Source organism: Salvelinus namaycush, chromosome 15, assembly GCF_016432855.1.
Source record: "Salvelinus namaycush isolate Seneca chromosome 15, SaNama_1.0, whole genome shotgun sequence".
Classification (NCBI taxonomy): domain Eukaryota; kingdom Metazoa; phylum Chordata; class Actinopteri; order Salmoniformes; family Salmonidae; genus Salvelinus; species Salvelinus namaycush.
Window position 1 is genome coordinate 21,295,093 of NC_052321.1, and position 22,713 is coordinate 21,317,805.

The following is a 22,713-nucleotide window of genomic DNA, read 5'->3' on the forward strand; positions in this document are numbered from 1 at the left end:
AAGTTAAATAAACAGAAAACTGTGGAAAATTACATATTTCTCATTGGGAAATGAAAAGAGTACTTACTTTCCATCCAGGCTGTGTTTGCAGGGTCCGACACCCATTTAGACAAAGCATCCTCCTCTCTGATGGCAGGATACTCTTCACTGCAGACATTTGAATAAAATAGAGAAATAATAACCATCTGCTATTCCAACAAAAATAAACAAGTATCAACATCATCACAAATTCTAGCAGATCAACTCCAGTCTAGATGAAATAAAACAGATCAGAAGAAAGAGCCTGGCAGGCGAGTCACTCACATGTCAACAGAAATGTTGCCTGTCCCCACCACAGTATCTGGAGGGAGAGAGAGAGAACAACAATCAACATCGATAACTCCTTCCCTAACGTTGCATGCAGTTTGCGCTAAACCTTACGTACTGCCACCAGGGGGCAGCCATCACTGAAACTAAACTTGCATCAAAGAAATAAAAATAAGACCTGAAATTGATTGATAAGGACCTCAGATTAGATTGCTCATTCAAAAAACGGCAATGATAATCTGATAACTAATACATTCTCAACATATTATCTGCAATGATAGGCTTACATGCCACATAACATTTCCAACAGTATATTGGAACAATCAGTCAATGTGTTAAGATTTCAACTGCAGAATAAACCTTTTAAAATACTTTAAAAAAAAGAGTAACCTTCTGTGACGTGTTGGGTAGCTTAATTACACTCCAATTTCCCCTCTGACTGGCCAAGGCACACATTTAACTACTACTGTAACATTAAAGAGAAAACAGGAAAATCCTAACAGCCAACACAGAGTTTAGCGAGCGGCTAAATTTAGCCCCCACTTCCTTCAGGCAAGGTTTTAGGAAAAATAAATGCGAAGAAGAAAGGAGAGGAAATATTTGCTGGGAGTACAGAGCATGCATGTGTCATGGCCTCTCATCCCAAAGTCAGTGGTGAAGAAGGGGGAGAAGATGGGGGAATTTCAGTAAGGAGATTTAATGAGAAGAAGTTTGAACAGTTCCCACCACATTTCTTCAGTGCTCTGTTCCTACTTTTCAGTGCTCTGTTCCTACTTTTCAGTGCTCTGTTCCTACTTTTCAGTGCTCTGTTCATTGTAGGAACACTATATCAAACGCATTACATTATGATAGTCTGAGGTTTTCAATATGAATGCAGAACAGAGGAGAAGGAATAGTAGGAATGGCTGTTCAAATCCTTCTAATTCTACATGTTTCCACCATGGATGTGTTCTTCCTTTACCGTCCTCGTCCACGGAGAAGTGTCGGATGATGACGGGCGTGGTGTAGGCTGGCGTAATGAGGGGCACACCAGAGGGGGTGGCGTACCCACAGGGCACGGGCACAGAGTAGCCTGATGGGACACAAAGAGGGCTGGCGGGGGGAACATCCTGGCCCTTCCCCTCCCTCTCCCCCTCTCCTCCCACCCTCTCACCCGGTGAGGAAGAGGTAGGGACGGGCCCATGCTGCTGCTCCAGCTGCTGTAGTTGGAGGGGGGTGATTTCAATCACAGAGTAGGGGTTGACTTTCTTCTGGGAGGTGGTCCTGGGGACGGCCAGGGGAGGGTCATCACTGGACACTTCCTTATCTGCAATGGAAATGTAACACAGTTAGCTCTAAATGATCCCCATCAACACAACACAGCTACAGTTACACACTGCTCTAAATGATCCCCATCAACACAACACAGCTACAGTTACACACTGCTCCAAATGATCCCCATCAACACAACACAGCTACAGTTACACACTGCTCTAAATGATCCCCATCAACACAACACAGATACAGTTACACACTGCTCCAAATGATCCCCATCAACACAACACAGCTACAGTTACACACTGCTCCAAATGATCCCCATCAACACAACACAGCTACAGTTACACACTGCTCCAAATGATCCCCATCAACACAACACAGCTACAGTTACACACTGCTCCAAATGATCCCCATCAACACAACACAGCTACAGTTACACACTGCTCCAAATGATCCCCATCAACACAACACAGCTACAGTTACACACTGCTCTAAATGATCCCCATCAACACAACACAGCTACAGTTACACACTGCTCTAAATGATCCCCATCAACACAACACAGCTACAGTTACACACTGCTCCAAATGATCCCCATCAACACAACACAGATACAGTTACACACTGCTCCAAATGATCCCCATCAACACAGCTACAGTTACACACTTCTCTAAATGATCCCCATCAACACAACACAGCTACAGTTACACACTGCTCTAAATGATCCCCATCAACACAACACAGCTACAGTTACACAATGCTCCAAATGATCCCCATCAACACAACACAGCTACAGTTACACACTGCTCTAAATGATCCCCATCAACACAACACAGCTACAGTTACACACTGCTCTAAATGATCCCCATCAACACAACACAGATACAGTTACACACTGCTCTAAATGATCCCCATCAACACAACACAGCTACAGTTACACACTGCTCTAAATGATCCCCATCAACACAACACAGCTACAGTTACACACTCCTCCAAATGATACCCATCAACACAACACAGCTACAGTTACACACTGCTCCAAATGATCCCCATCAACACAACACAGCTACAGTTACACACTGCTCTAAATGATCCCCATCAACACAACACAGCTACAGTTACACACTGCTCCAAATGATCCCCATCAACACAACACAGCTACAGTTACACACTGCTCTAAATGATCCCCATCAACACAACACAGCTACAGTTACACACTGCTCTAAATGATCCCCATCAACACAACACAGCTACAGTTACACACTGCTCCAAATGATCCCCATCAACACAACACAGCTACAGCTACAGTTACACACTGCTCCAAATGATCCCCATCAACACAACACAGCTACAGCTACAGTTACACACTGCTCCAAATGATCCCCATCAACACAACACAGCTACAGCTACAGTTACACAATGCTCCAAATGATCCCCATCAACACAACACAGCTACAGTTACACACTGCTCCAAATGATCCCCATCAACACAACACAGCTACAGTTACACACTGCTCCAAATGATCCCCATCAACACAACACAGCTACAGTTACACACTGCTCCAAATGATCCCCATCAACACAACACAGCTACAGTTACACACTGCTCCAAATGATCCCCATCAACACAACACAGCTACAGTTACACACTGCTCCAAATGATCCCCATCAACACAACACAGATACAGTTACACACTGCTCCAAATGATCCCCATCAACACAACACAGCTACAGTTACACACTGCTCCAAATGATCCCCATCAACACAACACAGATACAGTTACACACTGCTCCAAATGATCCCCATCAACACAACACAGATACAGTTACACACTGCTCCAAATGATCCCCATCAACACAACACAGCTACAGTTACACACTGCTCCAAATGATCCCCATCAACACAACACAGCTACAGTTACACACTGCTCTAAATGATCCCCATCAACACAACACAGATACAGTTACACACTCCTCCAAATGATACCCATCAACACAACACAGATACAGTTACACACTGCTCCAAATGATCCCCATCAACACAACACAGCTACAGTTACACACTGCTCCAAATGATCCCCATCAACACAACACAGCTACAGTTACACACTGCTCTAAATGATCCCCATCAACACAACACAGCTACAGTTACACACTGCTCCAAATGATCCCCATCAACACAACACAGCTACAGTTACACACTGCTCTAAATGATCCCCATCAACACAACACAGCTACAGTTACACACTGCTCCAAATGATCCCCATCAACACAACACAGCTACAGTTACACACTGCTCTAAATGATCCCCATCAACACAACACAGCTACAGTTACACACTGCTCTAAATGATCCCCATCAACACAACACAGCTACAGTTACACACTGCTCTAAATGATCCCCATCAACACAGCTACAGTTACACACTGCTCCAAATGATCCCCATCAACACAACACAGCTACAGTTACACACTGCTCTAAATGATCCCCATCAACACAACACAGCTACAGTTACACACTGCTCCAAATGATCCCCATCAACACAACACAGCTACAGTTACACACTGCTCCAAATGATCCCCATCAACACAACACAGCTACAGTTACACACTGCTCTAAATGATCCCCATCAACACAACACAGCTACAGTTACACACTGCTCTAAATGATCCCCATCAACACAACACAGCTACAGTTACACACTGCTCTAAATGATCCCCATCAACACAACACAGCTACAGTTACACACTGCTCCAAATGATCCCCATCAACACAACACAGCTACAGTTACACACTGCTCTAAATGATCCCCATCAACACAACACAGATACAGTTACACACTGCTCCAAATGATCCCCATCAACACAACACAGCTACAGTTACACACTGCTCCAAATGATCCCCATCAACACAACACAGCTACAGTTACACACTGCTCTAAATGATCCCCATCAACACAGCTACAGTTACACACTGCTCCAAATGATCCCCATCAACACAACACAGCTACAGTTACACACTGCTCCAAATGATCCCCATCAACACAACACAGCTACAGTTACACACTGCTCTAAATGATCCCCATCAACACAACACAGATACAGTTACACACTGCTCCAAATGATCCCCATCAACACAACACAGCTACAGTTACACACTGCTCTAAATGATCCCCATCAACACAACACAGCTACAGTTACACAGTGCTCTAAATGATCCCCATCAACACAACACAGCTACAGTTACACACTGCTCCAAATGATCCCCATCAACACAACACAGCTACAGTTACACACTGCTCCAAATGATCCCCATCAACACAACACAGCTACAGTTACACACTGCTCCAAATGATCCCCATCAACACAACACAGCTACAGTTACACACTGCTCCAAATGATCCCCATCAACACAACACAGCTACAGTTACACACTGCTCCAAATGATCCCCATCAACACAACACAGCTACAGTTACACACTGCTCCAAATGATCCCCATCAACACAACACAGATACAGTTACACACTGCTCCAAATGATCCCCATCAACACAACACAGCTACAGTTACACACTGCTCCAAATGATCCCCATCAACACAACACAGCTACAGTTACACACTTCTCCAAATGATCCCCATCAACACAGCTACAGTTACACACTGCTCCAAATGATCCCCATCAACACAACACAGCTACAGTTACACACTGCTCCAAATGATCCCCATCAACACAACACAGCTACAGTTACACACTGCTCTAAATGATCCCCATCAACACAACACAGCTACAGTTACACACTGCTCTAAATGATCCCCATCAACACAACACAGCTACAGTTACACACTGCTCCAAATGATCCCCATCAACACAACACAGCTACAGTTACAGTTACACACTGCTCCAAATGATCCCCATCAACACAACACAGCTACAGTTACACACTGCTCCAAATGATCCCCATCAACACAACACAGCTACAGTTACACACTGCTCCAAATGATCCCCATCAACACAACACAGCTACAGTTACACACTGCTCCAAATGATCCCCATCAACACAACACAGCTACAGTTACACACTGCTCTAAATGATCCCCATCAACACAACACAGATACAGTTACACACTGCTCCAAATGATCCCCATCAACACAACACAGCTACAGTTACACACTGCTCCAAATGATCCCCATCAACACAACACAGCTACAGTTACACACTGCTCTAAATGATCCCCATCAACACAACACAGATACAGTTACACACTGCTCCAAATGATCCCCATCAACACAACACAGCTACAGTTACACACTGCTCCAAATGTGCTGGAACTAATTTGTTATCAGATTACTTTGCACAATTGCAAAATACTAAAAAGTACTGCCATAAATTTCCATGAGAGCAATTTGATGATACCACATCATGTCTATCATTGGTTAGGTGACTAAGCACTCCAACTTGCGATCATTGCAAAACACTGAAGAAGAATACTGTGACTTAAACATTTAACTTCCACTACTTCAAATCTCAGCCTGTGGGCCTTCCCTCTCTTAAGCCTTCAATCAGACAGCAGTGTTTTTACAACACACACACACACACACACACACACACACACACACACACACACACACACACACACACACACACACACACACACACACACACACACACACACACACACAGAGAGAGAGAGAGAGAGAGAGAGAGAGAGGCCTCGTCTCGGCCCTGTGGTCAGAAGAGATAAATCATAATACACCCTCAGAAGAGATAAATCATAATACACCCACTAGAACACACAACAGACACATATGCTGCGGAGAAAACACTACTGGTCAGCCATTGGAGAGGAGAGGGGCCTGGACTCTCAATTGGACTGGGATGTAATTGTCAGAGGGGGAGAGACATAGGAACTTGGGAGGTGAGTGCTAGAGAGAGGGAAGAGCATGGAATGTATGTGTTAGCAAGAGGTTGTTGGTCTCTAGTAGAAATGCGGGGTGAGTCTAACTGGGGCGATTGGCCTCTCTCCTCTGACTGAGAGGCTGATAGAGAGAGAGAAAGTGGTAGTGTCCTGGTGGTGTCAAGCTGTGTGTGATGAATGCCAAGAGCCACCCTGAACCAGGCAGCCATTGATACCAGGCTGGACTACACTAATGTATTATCCAGCTTGACATGGAGCATGTGTCAGAATGAGGTAATACAACATGTGTAGGCACAAAACATGCACTAAGAATGGACTGCATGACACCAACTACTGTACAGCGCCCAATCAGTATGGAACAATGATATGGTTGTGGTGGTATATTATTTGTGTATGTTTAGGCTACAGCGAGACAGAGGATCTATTCTCAGACATCCAGGTGCTAAAGAGGAAAACTGAACAGTTGTTTTCACTAACTTGTGTTAACGGAGTCTGTTCCTACAGGAGTGGAGTCCTCTGGAGGTGGAGGAGGGGGTAAGTCACTGTCTGCATCAGCTGGGACAGATGAAGTCTTGTCCCCTTCTGCTGCTGCCACTGGAGCTGTTGTTTCTGTTGTAGCATTGGCTACCGGAGCTTCCGGTGCTGATATCACTGTGTCTGTTGTAGCCATGGCTACTGGAACTGGTGGTTCAGCTGCCACTGTGTCTGTGTCCGCTGCTGCTGCTGTGGGCTCCGTGTTGGAGGGCCGGGGGTCTGGTCCTTCCTGCTGTGGGTGATGGGCCACACCATTGATCTGGGTCTTGCCCCCGTAGTCTGGGGCTGGAGGGGCATGGGGTGACCGGTCTGCCTCAGGGAACTCATCCCCACTGTCGTCGAACTCAAACTGCTCCCCCTCTTCTTCATCGGCATAGGGCACCTCGTCCGCCAACACTAATCACAGAGAGGAGAGAGAGAGAGTTGGAGTCAGATACATACAGCTTACCTATGTATGGCTTTAGATAGAGCGAGAGAACATGAGACATATGCAAGTAGAATAATTTAAGTTTAATCATTATGCTCAAAGATCAGCAAAAGCTCAAATGTAGTTCTTCACACGGTAGTGCCTTTTCCCTTCACTCCAAAAATGTGAGGTTACCAACGCCTGACCCCACCAATGTCTATTCATAGCCACACAGTGGGTGGTGGGTCAAGTTGGGACCCTCTACCAAGTTAAATATGAACGCAGGTTTGTAATTAGCAAAAGGGTGGGTCTGCATTCATATTTAACTTGGTAGAGGGTCCCAACTTGACCCATCACCCACTGTGGGGTTATGAATAGACATTGGTTGAAAGAAATTGATAATAAGAAGATTGTGGGAGCTGTTCTGTTAGATTTCATTGCAGCCTTTGATATTATTGACCATCACCTATTGTTGAGAAAACGTATGTGTTATGGCTTTTCAACCTTTGACATATCATGGATCCAGAGCTATCTATCTAATAGAACTCAGAGGGTTTTCGTTAATGGAATCTCCTCTAATGTCAAACATGTAAAGTGTGGTGTACCACAGGGCAGCTCTCTAGGCCCTCTACTCTTTTCTATTATTACCAATGACCTGCCACTGGCATCAACCATATACGCATCAGCAACCACAGCTAATGAAGTCACTGAAATCCTTAGCAAAGAGTTGCAGTCTGTTTGGAATGGGTGGCCAGTAATAAACTGGTCCTGAACATCTCTAAAACTAAGAGCATTGTATTTGGTATAAATCATTCCCTAAGTTCTAGACCTCAACTGAATCTGGTAATGAATGGTGTGGCTGATACACAAGTTGAGGAGTCTAAATTACTTGGTTTTACCTTAGAATGTAAACTGTCAGGGTCAAAACATATACATTCAGTGTTTATACAGAGAGGGAGAGGTCTGCCTGTAATAAAGAAATGCTCTGCTTTTTTGACTCCACAAAGCAAGTCCTGCAGGCTCTAGTTTTATCTTGTCTTGATTATTGTCCAGTCATATGGTTGTGCTGCAAAGAAAGACCTAGTTAAGGTGCAGCTGGCCCAGAACAGAGCTGCACATATTGCTCTTCATTGTAATCAGAGGGCTAAACTAAATACTATGCATGCCAGTCTCTCTTGGCAAAGAATTTAAATAAGAATTTGTTCTTAACTGACTTGCCTAGTTAAATAAAGATTAGACTAAGAGCATAACATTTCTACACCCTGAATGTATAATTGTAGTCTAACCAATACCCAAACGGAGATTCAGTGAAAATAAAAATCTCATTGATTTATCAAGACCGGTCCCCATGCTTGTTTCAGAGCAGCGCCAAACGGTGCTAAAATAGTTGTAGGCTATTGTTTCAAATCCTATTGCTTCTAACTTCAATATGCTTTTTAAATAAATAAGACCTACACCACTTTTAACAGCACATTACTCAACACTATTGAGAATAAAAGTCACATCGGTCACCCTTCAGTATATAAAAAAATATGACGTAACTAAATAAACATAGAGAAAGAGTATTTTTATCATTATTTTATTAAAGAAAACATAAAGATGCCATTATTAGTTACATTGTTGCCCCCTGCCCTCGTGCCTTGAATCTTGCGCGCTTTCAGTGTATACAGCTGGAGAACTGCAAGGCAATCCCATTGTGTGCCACTCGGGAGCAATGACCAATATATATTGTCCTGCTAATAACAGGGTTAATAATATATCTGTGAGAATATCCAACGGGCTTTTATAAAATTCTAAATGAATAATACTAATAATAGTAATAATCGCTTTATTTTAAAAAAAACAATATTTTGGAAATGATTTAGTTTTCAAATAATGTAAAATGAGCAAGAAAAAGGCCATTCTTGAACATGGGGTGAGACATTGTTACTAATTTGTAAATAAAGCCAGTTTGTTATTTAGAATGATTTATTTCTATTTTTAGAGGGAGAGAAACCAAAAAACGACAGTTATCTCATGGGTCTCTCAGTCAAGGCATTGAACCAGCATCTGTAGCAACACAGCTTGCACTGCTATGCAGTATCTTAGACCGTTGCGCCACTAAGACGCTGTATAACGTGACCGGTCGGTAGTGGCCTACAGTACTACATTAAGAGCAAAATAATCCTAACAAAATAGAATTATAAAAACCTTAGTGTAACAACAGTTTTAGTGAGTAATACTGAAGTTGTGCACAATTATCCGTTTCTATTTAGGTTTATGTTGCCCATTCATTGTCAGTTAGAGACACAGTAGCACCTTGGGATCCAAAAGCATAATCAGTGCTCTAAACTCCCCCTTGTGGTGGTCTGGAGCAATGAAGTGGTGACGCAGGGTACCGTACTAAACCACAAATTACTACTAAGTCCCGCAGCATAATCGCACAACTTTTAGTGGAGCAACCACTGTAGATTTGCCCACTTGCCAATGAAAGTAATCATTAAAATAATTGGCAATATCAAATGGTTTTGTGATGAATAAGCCATCTGATTCGATGAAAGATGGAGTTGAATTTGTCTTTCTGCCCATAATTTCATTTAAAGTACTGGCTTCATAATACTGTTTCTTCTTATTTTTGTTGAGTTTAGTCACATAATATCTCATCTTGTAGTAAGTCAGCCAGTCAGATGTGCAGCCAGATTTATTTGCCACTCCTTTTGCCCCCCATCTCTTTCAACCATACAGTTTTTCAATTCCTTATCAATCCATGGGGCCTGAACATTTCTAACAGTCCGTTTCTTATTAGGTGCATGTTTATCAATAATTGAAATGCAGCATCTGGATGCTCCTTATTAATCACATCAGACCAACAAATATTTTTAACATCATCCACACGATGCAATTCGGCGAACAGTGTTGTCACACCCCCAATGACCAGGAAAACCACTTTCCTATGAATCCTGGGCTGCATTTCAATAGTCTAAACTGGCTTTCCTTCCTTATCTCCTTTCAGATCAATGTTGATGAAGGAATAGAGATGAAGAAAGAAAGCCACTTTCTCTCTCTGACCTAAACTGTGCTGAGGATGCATATGGAATGTAAATGTCACCATAGACCTAATTCAGAGGACTCATCTTAAAGTGACATGGTGGTGGGTTAGAGGAAACCTGGTCTTGCTCTCCAGGTTATTGTTCTTTTCACTGCTATATGAGGTTCCTTTGGGAGGGTTGTGTGTTGGTTAAGTAACAGGGGGTTTATTCAGCTGTACGTGTGACAGATTGAGGGCACCGACTGACACCATTGTGTAAGGCGTAGAAAAAAACCTGTCAAATCAAATCTCGACAGGCATTGTGCGAGCACATCTCTGGTACTTTCTGACATACTGAATAAAGTAGGGAAAGGGGTGTAAAGAGGAGAGGCAAGTCTGTAGCCTAAAGAGAGATAAAAAGCCATGACATTAGAATCCCTGCTGAATGCTGGCAAAGGGTTCACAGAACGTGACACAGTGAAAAGTCATCGGTGGTATAGCTGAAAGGAATGCTCTGTATTCAGCCCATTCAAACATCCACTTCTCTCTACAGGAGTCCGAGTACATGGACTTGCTATTGGATCCAGATTCTTATTACACAGTTTCCCTATGGGAGGTGGGAGCTTCAGTTTAAGAGGTCACAACCCCATCTGAGACTGCTCCTTTATCTCCCTGGCCCGGGTGGACGTTTCTAACAGAAACTGGCACACCTCTGCTCCTAACATACCACAGATTTCCCACGCGACTCAGTTCCAGTACAAACACTACTGTCCTATCAGGATTCAGGTTTCCCCACGACTAGGTTAACTAAGGTAAACTCTCATATTCTGACTCTTCCTGCTAAGAAACTGAGTAAAATTTCCTTTTCTCTCCCAAGTTCTGGCACAATTTCCTGAATGACCAAACCAGCGGTAAAAATTCAATCTTCTCATCTATATGAGAAGATTTCATACTAAGATTTCTCAGTATAGACCTACACCTTTTTCATTTAGACCCCTATCCATTTCCTGTGCTGGCTAAATACTTCCTGTTTGACTGAGTAAACTCTAAGCTGACATTTAGACAACCGTTACTAGAAACAACACTGTCTAACATAAATACACAACGGTAAGTAAGGCTACAAGTTAGGCTCACTAACCATCAACCACATTACTCATAAGTTACTAACCCCTCAGGCTTAAAAAAGTCCTTATCCCCAGTTCCGATACACAGATCAATCACTCAGAGACACAAAAGGACTTGAAGCTCTACAGCACTATGAGCCCTTTAGTCTAAATCCCCATCATGACTCCCTAAGGGGTTGACAGGAAGTGTTCTAGCCCTCAGTCTGAAGTTATGACAATGGTCTGTGACTATGCTATGGGGTCTAACTGTGACCTCTGACCTCTATGTACACCCTGAAACTAAACTTTGAAGGCGCTAGAGCAGAACATTAGGAGGGAAAACCTGGAAAGAGGTGATATCTGCTGTTCCCATCTGTGATAATGAATAGCTGTGTTGGACCAGATAGAAAGACAAGGCACAGCTAGCCGCTGCCTGGAGGGATGTTTCACTGCTGAGACATGGGATGCATATTCATTCTTGTGCGTGTCTACTCTCTGACGCACAGGCTGGGCCAAGTAAAGCAGAGCGGGGTGTGATGGAACAGGGATCGTATAAAAGCTTGAACAGATTATTCGTTCAAATTGCCCATTCAATAATTTGGTCACGATCACACACACACACACACACACACACACACACACACACACACACACACACACACACACACACACACACACACACACACACACACACACACACACACACACACACACACACACACACACACACACACACACACACACACACACACACACACACAGAGAGAGAGAGAAAGAAAACTAGGCCTGTCCCCAACACCCATTGTCAATTAATAACCACAATATGGATTCTGTTCCCGTGCCTCCTCTCTGCCACACTGCTCCGCTCAATGAGTCACTGGCTTACAACGTGCTCCAGCATCGCCACGGCAACAAGGCAAGTGGCTGCGCAGCTGGAGAGGAGGCATTTCTCTGGCCTGCTCCATTCCCTGTGGTGCGTGTGTGTGTGTGTGCGCGTGCCTGATGCTGCAGTATTCAGCCAGGGCTCGGATACTGAGGCACATTGTCTGTCCTTCGCAATTGTGGCACATTTCTCCTCCTCCTTCTCCTCACTCCTTCGTTCCACGGCCCACGAGCTCCAGAGAGGAATGTGTTTACACGGTCTGCCCATCATGAAAAGGCCCTCAGGGAGCTAGACTGACCATCAATGTGTCAGCCGAAACAGACCTTTCAAACCTGTTACCATCAACAGGGCTAACGGAAATATGATATATAGATCCCCATCCTCATCAGCCAAAACAGCATTTAAGACCTGTTCGTTTGAGCAACATTAACTGACTACTCAAAAACATTAACAAGAACACACAAACTGCACTAGGAGTAACAAAGGGACAAGTAGAGACTGTCACTACTGTCTGATAACATCTCAGGACGACAAGCTAAATCCACCAACGGACATGACATAATGACATCACCAAGTAGCGCCTCACACTCATCTCAGCATAGAAAACCATAACCAGAGCTGTCGACAGGCCTGAGCAGCAGCATGTGTTCTCATTGGCTACGGGGGGATTTACAAGTGCTGGGAGAGATTGAGTCAGAGAGAGAGAGGGGAGGAGAGGAGGATGTTGGCATTACTTACTTTCAGGAGGCGGGGGAGGGAAGTCTTCCACGATGTCCATACTGGTTGCTGTTTCTCTGGGCATACAGGTTCCCTCAGCAGCCTGGTGGTGGTCCTCTTCAATCACACATGGCCCTGGAGGAAACACACACATGGAGGAATGTCAGAGGTGGCACGCTGTGATTCACTGTACACTTATTCAATTAGCCAAGCATAGAAGAATGTTCCCAAGCATCACCAGGTCCCGAGTTTTTCCGGGCTACAATGCAAAGTTTTAGCCTAACTAGAGTTTTACCTGGTACGGTCACATGGTATAAGTTAGGGCTTAAAATTGCCAGGGACCTCACGATCCGATAATATCACGATACTTAGGTGATGATGTGATATGTATTGCGATTCTCATGATTATCATAATTCTATATGTACATAGAAACATATTACTCACTATATGTCTGCTGCAGAGAAACAAGAGAGATAATTTGTTTTTGATCAGTCATGGAAATAAAAGTGCTGAAAACATGTTTGCTCATTATTTAAAGAGAACAAGCTATAGGATGAAAAATACCAAACTTTTAGCGCCGGTAGAGCTAACTAGCGCTAGCTAACGCTACAAATCCATCATATATCGATATAATATTGTCCCAAAGATGATTATAATAATAAAGTAAGTGCATTGATGTTTGCCCCCATCACTAGTATAAGTGAGTATGAGCATAAGTACTAATACATGGAAGTGTGCCAAAAGATGGCATATAATAGTCTTTTTAGATTAGTTAGCAGTAAAGTGGTATTTCCCAATGCATCACACCCCACCAATGGAAAACCAAGCAACCATTGCCAACCACATGCTCTTTATTCCAAGTTACTCAATCTCAGTCAAGTCAAGCCAGCAGGGGAGTGGAGAAGTGGAGCATTGTGTTCCTGACTCTTTTGTCTGAGCGCCAGACATCTGAACCACAACTAACAAAGACAAACAAAAACAACATCAAGATACAAAAAAAATGTCCTCTCACCCCACAAACAGTCAGTTAATGTGGTGTATTTGTGTGTGTGTGTGTATGTGTCAGAGCAGGATTATTGTATCCACTGAGGGTAGCGTGGGGCTCCCTAGGGGAACACATATTGTTAGGGTCAGTGACCCTATGTGTGTAAACATGGTGGAGCTGACAGGTTCACACCATGGTATTTTGGTATTATATTAGGATCCCTATTAGCTGTTGCGAAAGCAGCAGCTACTCTTTCTGGGGTCCACACAAAACATGAAACATTACCTAATACAGAACATTAAATTGACAAGAACAGAACTACATCAATTTGAAAATGGCACACGTAGCATATATATCAATACATACACATAAACAATTTAGGTAAAATAGAGGAAAGGCGTTGTACCGTGAGGTGTTGCTTTATTTGTTTTTTGAAACCAGGTTTGCTGTTCATTTGAGCAATATGAGATGGAAGGGAGTTCCATCCAATAATAGCTCTATATAATACTGTACGCTTTCTTGAATTTGTTCTAGATTTGGGGACTGTGAAAAAAACCCTGGTGGCATGTCTGGTAGGGTAAGTGTGTGTGTCAGAGCTGTGTGTAAGTTGACTATGCAAACAATTTGGAATTTTCAACAGAATTTTCATGTTTCTTATAAAAAAGAAGAAGTGATGCAGTCAGTCTCTCCTGAACTCTTAGCCAAGAGAGACTGGCATGCATAGTATTTATATTAGCCCTCTGATTACAATGAAGAGCAAGGCGTGCAGCTCTGTTCTGGACCAGCTGCAGCTTAACTAGGCCTTTCCTTGCAGCACTCAACCACACGAATGGACAATAATCAAGATAAGACTAAACTAGCACCTGCAGGGCTTGCTTTTTGGAGTGTGGTGTCAAAAAAGCAGAGCATCTCTTAATTAAGGACCAACCTCTCCCCATCATTTCAACCATTGAATCTATGTTTTGACCATGACAGTTAACAATCTATTGTCACACTAAGTAACTTAGTCTCCTCAACTTGTCAACAGCCACACCATTCATCACCAGATTCAGCTGAGGTCTAGAACTTACAGAATGATTATACCAAATACAATGCTCTTAGTTTTAGAGATGTTCAGGACCAGTTTATTACTGCCCACCCATTCCTAAACAGAATACAACTCTTTGCTAGGGGTTTCAGTGACTTCGATAACTGTGGTTGTTAATGCGTATATGGTTGAATCATCAGTATTCATGGACACACATGCTTTGTTTAATGCCAGGTCATAGGTAAAAAATAGGAGGGCTTAGAGAGCTACCCTGTGGTACACCGAAGAGAAGCTCCCACAATATTTTTATATTCTTCTTTCAACCAATCATCAGTTGTGTCAGTGTAGTACATGTTGAGTGCCCGTCTCTATAAGCATGCTGAAAGTCTGGCTTCCCTCCAGGCATGAGGACAAAGACTTTCCTCTAGGCTCAGATTTAAGATATGACAGATAGGAGTGGGTAAAGAGTCCGCTATAGAGTCAATGCCAGTATGTTTGTCATTATTGATCGATAACTGACAATTAACCTGTCAGTCTATGTCGTTGTTTTTTGTTTGAATTGTTTACGTGTTCGCTATGAGGCAGAAATGGCAAGACAAGTGGAACTCAGGTTTTTGCCTGCCATATGAGTTCTGTTATACTCACAGACATCATTCAAACAGTTTTAGAAACTTCAGAGTGTTTTCTATCCAAATAATATACATATACTAATAATATACATATCTTAGCTTCTGGGCCTGAGTAGCAGGCAGTTTACTCTGGGCACCTTAATCATCCAAGGTACTCAATACTGCCCCCAGCCATAAGAAGTTAATATATCCACATAATTTTCCCTTCCTCATGATGCCATATATTTTGTGAAGTGCACCAGTCCCTCCTGCAGCAAAGCATCCCCACAACATGATGCTTCACGGTTGGCATGGTGTGCTTCGGCTTGCAAGCCTCCCCCTTTCTCCTCCAAACATGACGATGGTCATTATGGCCAAACAGTTCTATTTTTGTTTCATCAGACCAGAGAACATTTCTCCAAAAAGTACGATCTTTGTCCCCATGTGCAGTTGCAAACCGTAGTCTGGCTTTTTTTATGATGGTTTCGGAGCAGTGGCTTCTTCCTTGCTGAGCGGCCTTTCAGGTTATGTCGATATAGGACTCGTTTTACTGTGGATATAGATACTTTTGTACCTGTTTCCTCCAGCATCTTCACAAGGTCCTTTGCTGTTGTTCTGGGATTGATTTGCACTTTTACGCACCAAGGTACGTTCATCTCTAGGAGACAGAACACGTCTCCTTCCTGAGCGGTATGACGGCTGCGTGGTCCCATGGTGTTTATACTTGCGTACTATTGTTTGTACAGATGAACGTGGTACCTTCAGGCGTTTGGAAATTGCTCCCAAGGATGAACCAGACTTGAGGGTCTACAATTTTTTTTTCTGAGGTCTTGACTGATTTCTTTTGATTTTCCCATGATGTTAAGCAAAGAGGCACTGAGTTTGAAGGTAGGCCTTGAAATACATCCACAGGTACACCTCCAATTGACTCAAATGATGTCAATTAGCCTATCAGAAGCTTCTAAAGCCATGACATCATTTTCTGAAATTTTCCAATCTGTTAAAAGGCACAGTCAACTTAGTGTATGTAAACTTCTGACCCACTGGAATTGTGAGACAGTGAATTATAAATGAAATAATCTGTCTGTCAACCACCAAAACTATAGTTTGTTAACAAGAAATGTGTGGAGTGGTTGAAAAACGAGTTTTAATGACTCCAACCTAAGTGTATGTAGACTTACGACTTCAACTGTATTAACGTGGGCTCTTTTGAGCACTTTTCTTCTGGGATGCTTTTACTTGCTTTCATTGCTTTACTATGAAGCTTAGCAGCAGTATATGTGCTCATGTTCTTTATGTTAGTGCAGGGTGAGCTGCTCACAGTGGACTTCCTCCTAGGGCACACCAGCTTAGTGCTAACAGTATAAATCTGGTTCATAGACACATGATTACTGCATACAATAGCTGTAGGATCAGTAGAGGCATTCAGGACAGTTAAAGGGACATCAATTAGGTTACTTATATTGTGTCTACTGACAGCCCTGGTGTATTGTACAATTGCTGAAGCATTATGACAACTCTGTGTCACAATGGTAGGGATTAGCTGAACTGGGCTTGAGTCATTGAGATGTGATACAGCCTGGAATTGAACCAGGGTGTCTGTAGTGACGTCTGACCACTGCGCCACTAGGCCCATTTAGTTTAGAAATAATCCAGTGGTCAGTTAGATTCTGTTTTGTTGATGAGAGCTAGAAATGACTCAATGACAATAACAGCTAAAATGTTTTATTGTAAACAGCTGTTATCTGATGTTCAGTAGAATTTAATGAAATATAGTTTGCGTATTCTAGGCTAGCGTAACATTGTTTTCTAATAAACTTCTGCATGTAAAGTACTCTTCACATGTACACATTACAGAGCAATACTTTTTAGCCTGTAAAAGGCATATTATTGGCTGAGAGGTACTGGGTAGAGTGACAGGTTTGCAGTGGCATATGAGGTCAGGGGTCAAAGTGAGGGTGGGGTTAACAACAGCGGGCTCATTTTACATCTGGGGGGAAAATGTCACATGCATGCTAAGGCAGGATACACACAGACCTGCACAGACATGAGACCAGAGAGACAGTGTATTCTTCCACTGTCAGACAAACAGATGGACACATGGAAGATCAAACAAAAGAAGCTTCAAGTTCTGTGGGTCAACAAGTCCTGCATTAGCCTACTTCCATCAAATACAATTAGGCTGTCACACTCCCCTCAAGGGTGGATGATATATCAGTAATGTCATTCCATTAAATAAGAGGCCTCTTGTTGTAGAGTTCTAGTGAGTTCCATACTGTAACAGACATGCTGCTCTCCAATTCAATTCACACCATAATAAGACAAGCTTACAATACAGTACAATCATCTGTGAATAAGACTGCTCCATTCCACTGCTCCATTCCAAAGATAAACCATTTACAAGCGACTCAAAGCTTGTTTTGTCTATGAATAATGTGAGCTCCTCTGTTTTTTTGTCTACACCCAGAGTACAGAGCAGCACAGGGTCAGGGCAGTACAGTGGATGTGAACACAAGACCAGCATTTTCTTCTGTACTGTATGTCGGAGAGTACAGTCAGGTAGAATATCTTTGTCCTGGAGACAAAATATAACTGGCCTAAGTTAAGAGCTAGATGTGACTAACTGGACAGATCTTGACATGTATAAAAATCCCAAAAGAATGGGTTACACCCTTAACTTAGCTGATAAAATGATTCATCATTGCTATCCTCAGGAGTACTGTACGAGCTGTGACTGAGGAAGGAAGGGAGGGAGAGATGTGGGGAGGGAGGGGGTGAAGAGGAAACGCAGCAATCAGGTGTGCTCTCATCCTCTGGGCTTCCTCAAGAGGAAAGAGAAAGACATCCCTTCCTGGCATTAAACATCTCCCAAATAAATACCTTTAATATGGTTATTCTGATGGCCCATGTCTTCTTCTATTTGATTGACGTGATGTTTAAATTAAACCTATTGTCTCATTTTTACAGAAATCCTTAAACTGAGGCCAGACTTTCTCGTAATGACATTACAGCTTTTTAAAAAGTCTGGAGATTCCTCCATTTACCTCCTGTTGACTCCTAAAATTACTCTTCCCAGCTCTTTTATTTGCTGGGCGGAAACGAGGCCCACCTCGGCCAAATGACATCCTGCCTGGCCTCTATTATTCCCTGGGGGGGGGGGGGGGGGTCCTCTCATATACATACAACCACTCACTGTCTATCTGCCTGTCAGCACCTTAGGCTTAGTACACAGCATCATGCCTATTGGAGGCCTCCAAACATTCCTTTAAAGAAGGTCTAGATGGCAGGTAGGCAGGCAGCTGAGACAACAGTTAGCGACGGCCCACCCATTAGGGCGTTAGGGGCGGCACCCCACTTGTGATTGGTCAAAGAAAATAGTACAATAGTAAAAAATAGTACAAATATGTATGTATTTTAACATACATACATATATATACAGTACCAGTCAAAAGTTTGGACACACCTACTAATTCAAGGGTTTTCTCTTTATTTATACTATTTTCTACATTGTAGAATAATAGTGAAGATGTCAAAACTCTGAAATAACACATATGGAATCATATAGTAACCAAAAAAAGTGTTAAACAAATGTAAATATATTTGAGATTTGAGATTCTTCAAAGTAGCCACCCTTTGCCTTGAAGAGGCGACTCCGGGATGCTGGCCTTCTAGGCAGAGTTGCAAAGAAAAATCCACATCTCAGACTGGCCAATAAAAAAGAAAAGACTAAGATGGGCAAAATAACATAGACACTGGACAGAGGAACTCTGCCTAGAAGGCCAGCATCCTGAAGTCGCCTCTTCACTGTTGACGTTGAGACTGATGTTTTGCGGGTACTATTTAATGAAGCTGCCAGTTGAGGACTTGAGAGGCATCTGTTTCTCAAACTAGACACTAATGTACTTGTCCTCTTGCTCAGTTGTGCACCGGGGCCTCCCGCTCCTCTTTCTATTCTTGTTAGAGTCAGTTTGCGCTGTTCTGTGAAGGGAGTAGTACACAGCATTGTACGAGATCTTCAGTTTCTTGGCAATTTCTCACATGAAATAGCCTTCATTTCTCAGAACAAAAATAGACTGACGAGTTTCAGAAGAAAGTACTTTGTTTCTGGCCATTTTGGCCAATCGAACCCACAAATGCTGATGCTCCAGATACTCAACTAGTCTAAAGAAGGCCAGTTTTATTGCTTCTTTAATCAGAACAACAGTTTTAGGCTGTGCTAACATAATTGCAAAAGGGTTTTCTAATGATCAATTAGCCTTTTAAAATGATAGACTTGGATTAGCTAACACAGCGTGCCATTGGAACGGTTGCTGATAATGGGTCTGATGGTTGCTGATAATGGGTCTCTGTACGCCTACGTAGATATTCCATTAAAAATCAGCCGTTTCCAGCTACAATAGTCATTTACAACATTAACAATGTCTACACTGTATTTCTGATCAATTTGATGTTATTTTAATGGACAAAAAATTTGCTTTTCTTTCAAAAACAAGGACATTTCTAAGTGACCCCAAACTTTTGAACGGTAGTGTATACACATATATTTTTTGTCAAGCAGTTGCAACAAAAAAATGTAATGTTATGGTACATCTTGATTGATGGCTGTCTGAGTGGACTAATCCATTGTGGAGGCTGCAAGGATGGCACACCAGTATCACCAATAGTACATTTACTGTTATTTCCCATTATTTCTAATCTACAATGTTTGTTTGGTTACCATAATTTCTGTTAATACATTCAATATAGTATCACTACAGTCTTACCGTTGTCATTGTAAGAGGGAACACGTTGTTTGCAGAGCACACAAACTAGGCTACACTTGTGAGAATTGTTTGGGGTTTATTTCCTTTCATTTACGAGTTTTGTTTGGAGCGCTCCTGTCAATGTTGAGTAAGTACACGCACCTGATTCCGCATAGAAGTAGGCCTAGGCTACCTGGCCTGTGCGCAAATGTAGGCTTATAAATGTGCCCATTTGGGGATCTGATAGTGTTTCTAATCGTCTTAACTCAACACCACTAATGAACTGTGGCGCTTCTCAAAGCAATTTTTTATTCACCTCAAACAGCAAGTAAAAGAAGTCGATATTTACATCCATTGAGAATTAAAATAGTTCCTTAATGTAGCCTACATAAAAAATCATTCCAGCTCTCTGTAATGTTCTGATCTGGTGGAAATGTCATAAAATAGGCCTACCTGATTACTTCCTGTCTCTTGCACAAATAGACTACAGTTGTGTCTCTCTGGAGCTCAGCTCAGTGCACGGGAAACTGAGGGTCCAGGATATTTTATACAATGTTTCAAGTTTGTTGGGACAAGTGTTGGGCTGGACCAAGTTGATAGTCGATACAATGTTTCAAGTTTGTTGGGACAAGTGTTGGGCTGGACCAAGTTGATAGTCGATACAATGTTTCAAGTTCTTTGCAGACAGGCCATGCGTAGCTAAAGTGATTTATTTTTATTTTGATATTTTCTACCTGCAGGCTGCAATGTTGTCATTTATTGGCTTCATGTAGGCAATTTTTACATAGTTGGCAATGTACTTCTAGATCTGTGTAATTTTAATTTAGATGACAATGATTTTGAGATAAAGACTTTTTATTATAAAAGAAATTAAACAACTTCAGGAGCATAATTACAGAATCTGCGAAGGCCAGCAGCAACGGGAGGAGGTGGTTTGGGAACATGTTTTTTTCTTCTGATTAGGCCATCTTGATCTCTTGCTCCCTCAAGTCATTTGTGTGTCTCAATTATTTAACCACAGTGTGCTTAAAGCATCAGACAAGCTCAGTAGCCTATATATAGTTGATTTTATTCAAACACACAGGGTGTTTGGAAAAATACACATTTAAAAGATTTCAAGATTTCGAAGATTTAAAATCAAAGAAGAGTCGAAGGATAGAGGAATACACTCGCTAGAACGTTCTCATTGTGGACCTGGTAGGACGGTGGCTTATTGTTTCCCCCCATGTTGTTCATCAGGTTTTTCTGTAGGTGGCAGGGTGACATGTTGTGTGAACTAAAACAGCATAAAACCAGGTGTGATCAAATTAATTAGCATGATCAAATTAATTAGCCAACTACAATCATTTCGAGAAACATTGAGAAATAGTTTTATGTTTTGGTTAAATTAACCAGTTATCTACCTTTAATAAGCAGATAGCTGGTAGCTTGTTAGCCAGTTAGCTCCCATGCCAAGTTAATTCAAAATGAAAGTTAACTGGCAAACTCATCATGCTTTGCGACATTATGTTAGCTTGCTATCTCCAGATAATGTGTTTTCACTTATTGCATCTACATGCTTGTTGCGTTCTCCCTGGTGTACTCATTCGTTCATGAGCTGGCTGCTTATTCTAAATAATATAATCTAATCTGTTCAAAACAATAGCAGCATGTGCAACAGTGGTCATTCAGTTTTTGACATGCAAAAGTGAGAGTTGTATTTATGCTGTTGCTCAAGTGCACAGATTGCTTTATACATATTCTCAAAGAAACTACCAGTAGTTTGAAAACTTGGTATCATATATCTGTCGTGCTGCTTTGTCGACAACTCCAACCACCTCGCGCCCCGGGTATTCAGACAATCAGTGGCCCCCACTGGTCTGTAGACACCAGAGGGTGAAAAAAGAGAACCATCTGATGAGACTTGGCCAAGCATGTCATTACATGTCAGCAACACTGTAGCTAGCTATGCACAGACAGGAAATCTGTCATCTAGGGCCTGCAGATAATGCTGCCGTTTTGTTCCCAGTGCAGTCACAACAATCAGCATTGGTAATAACACCAGTCACAATAGTAATAATAAACATGTTCTCAAAGGGTGAGGAATTATCATGTATACATACAGTAGTACAGTACTACATAATGAAAATCACAATCTAGGACACTTTAAACCAAGACTGCAGCCAGCCAGGTGACCAAGCAGATTTTTGACACTTGTTTTAAGCCAAAAACATCTCAAGCGC

At 42.3% G+C, this 22,713-nt stretch overlaps 1 protein-coding gene across 1 annotated transcript in view; it reads right to left on the bottom strand.

Annotated features, from left to right (window-relative positions):
• LOC120059985 (rho guanine nucleotide exchange factor 10-like) overlaps window positions 1–22,713 on the bottom strand; it is a 106,710-nt gene that overhangs the window by 78,032 nt on the left and 5,965 nt on the right. Inside the window, exons 2-6 of the mRNA XM_039009062.1 lie at window positions 13,150–13,263; window positions 6,956–7,408; window positions 1,268–1,612; window positions 304–340; window positions 68–147 (exon numbers count right to left, since the gene is read on the bottom strand). Of these exons, the coding sequence (XP_038864990.1) occupies window positions 68–147; window positions 304–340; window positions 1,268–1,612; window positions 6,956–7,408; window positions 13,150–13,213 (979 nt within the window). The 5' untranslated portion in view covers window positions 13,214–13,263. The remainder of the gene's footprint in view (window positions 1–67; window positions 148–303; window positions 341–1,267; window positions 1,613–6,955; window positions 7,409–13,149; window positions 13,264–22,713) is intronic.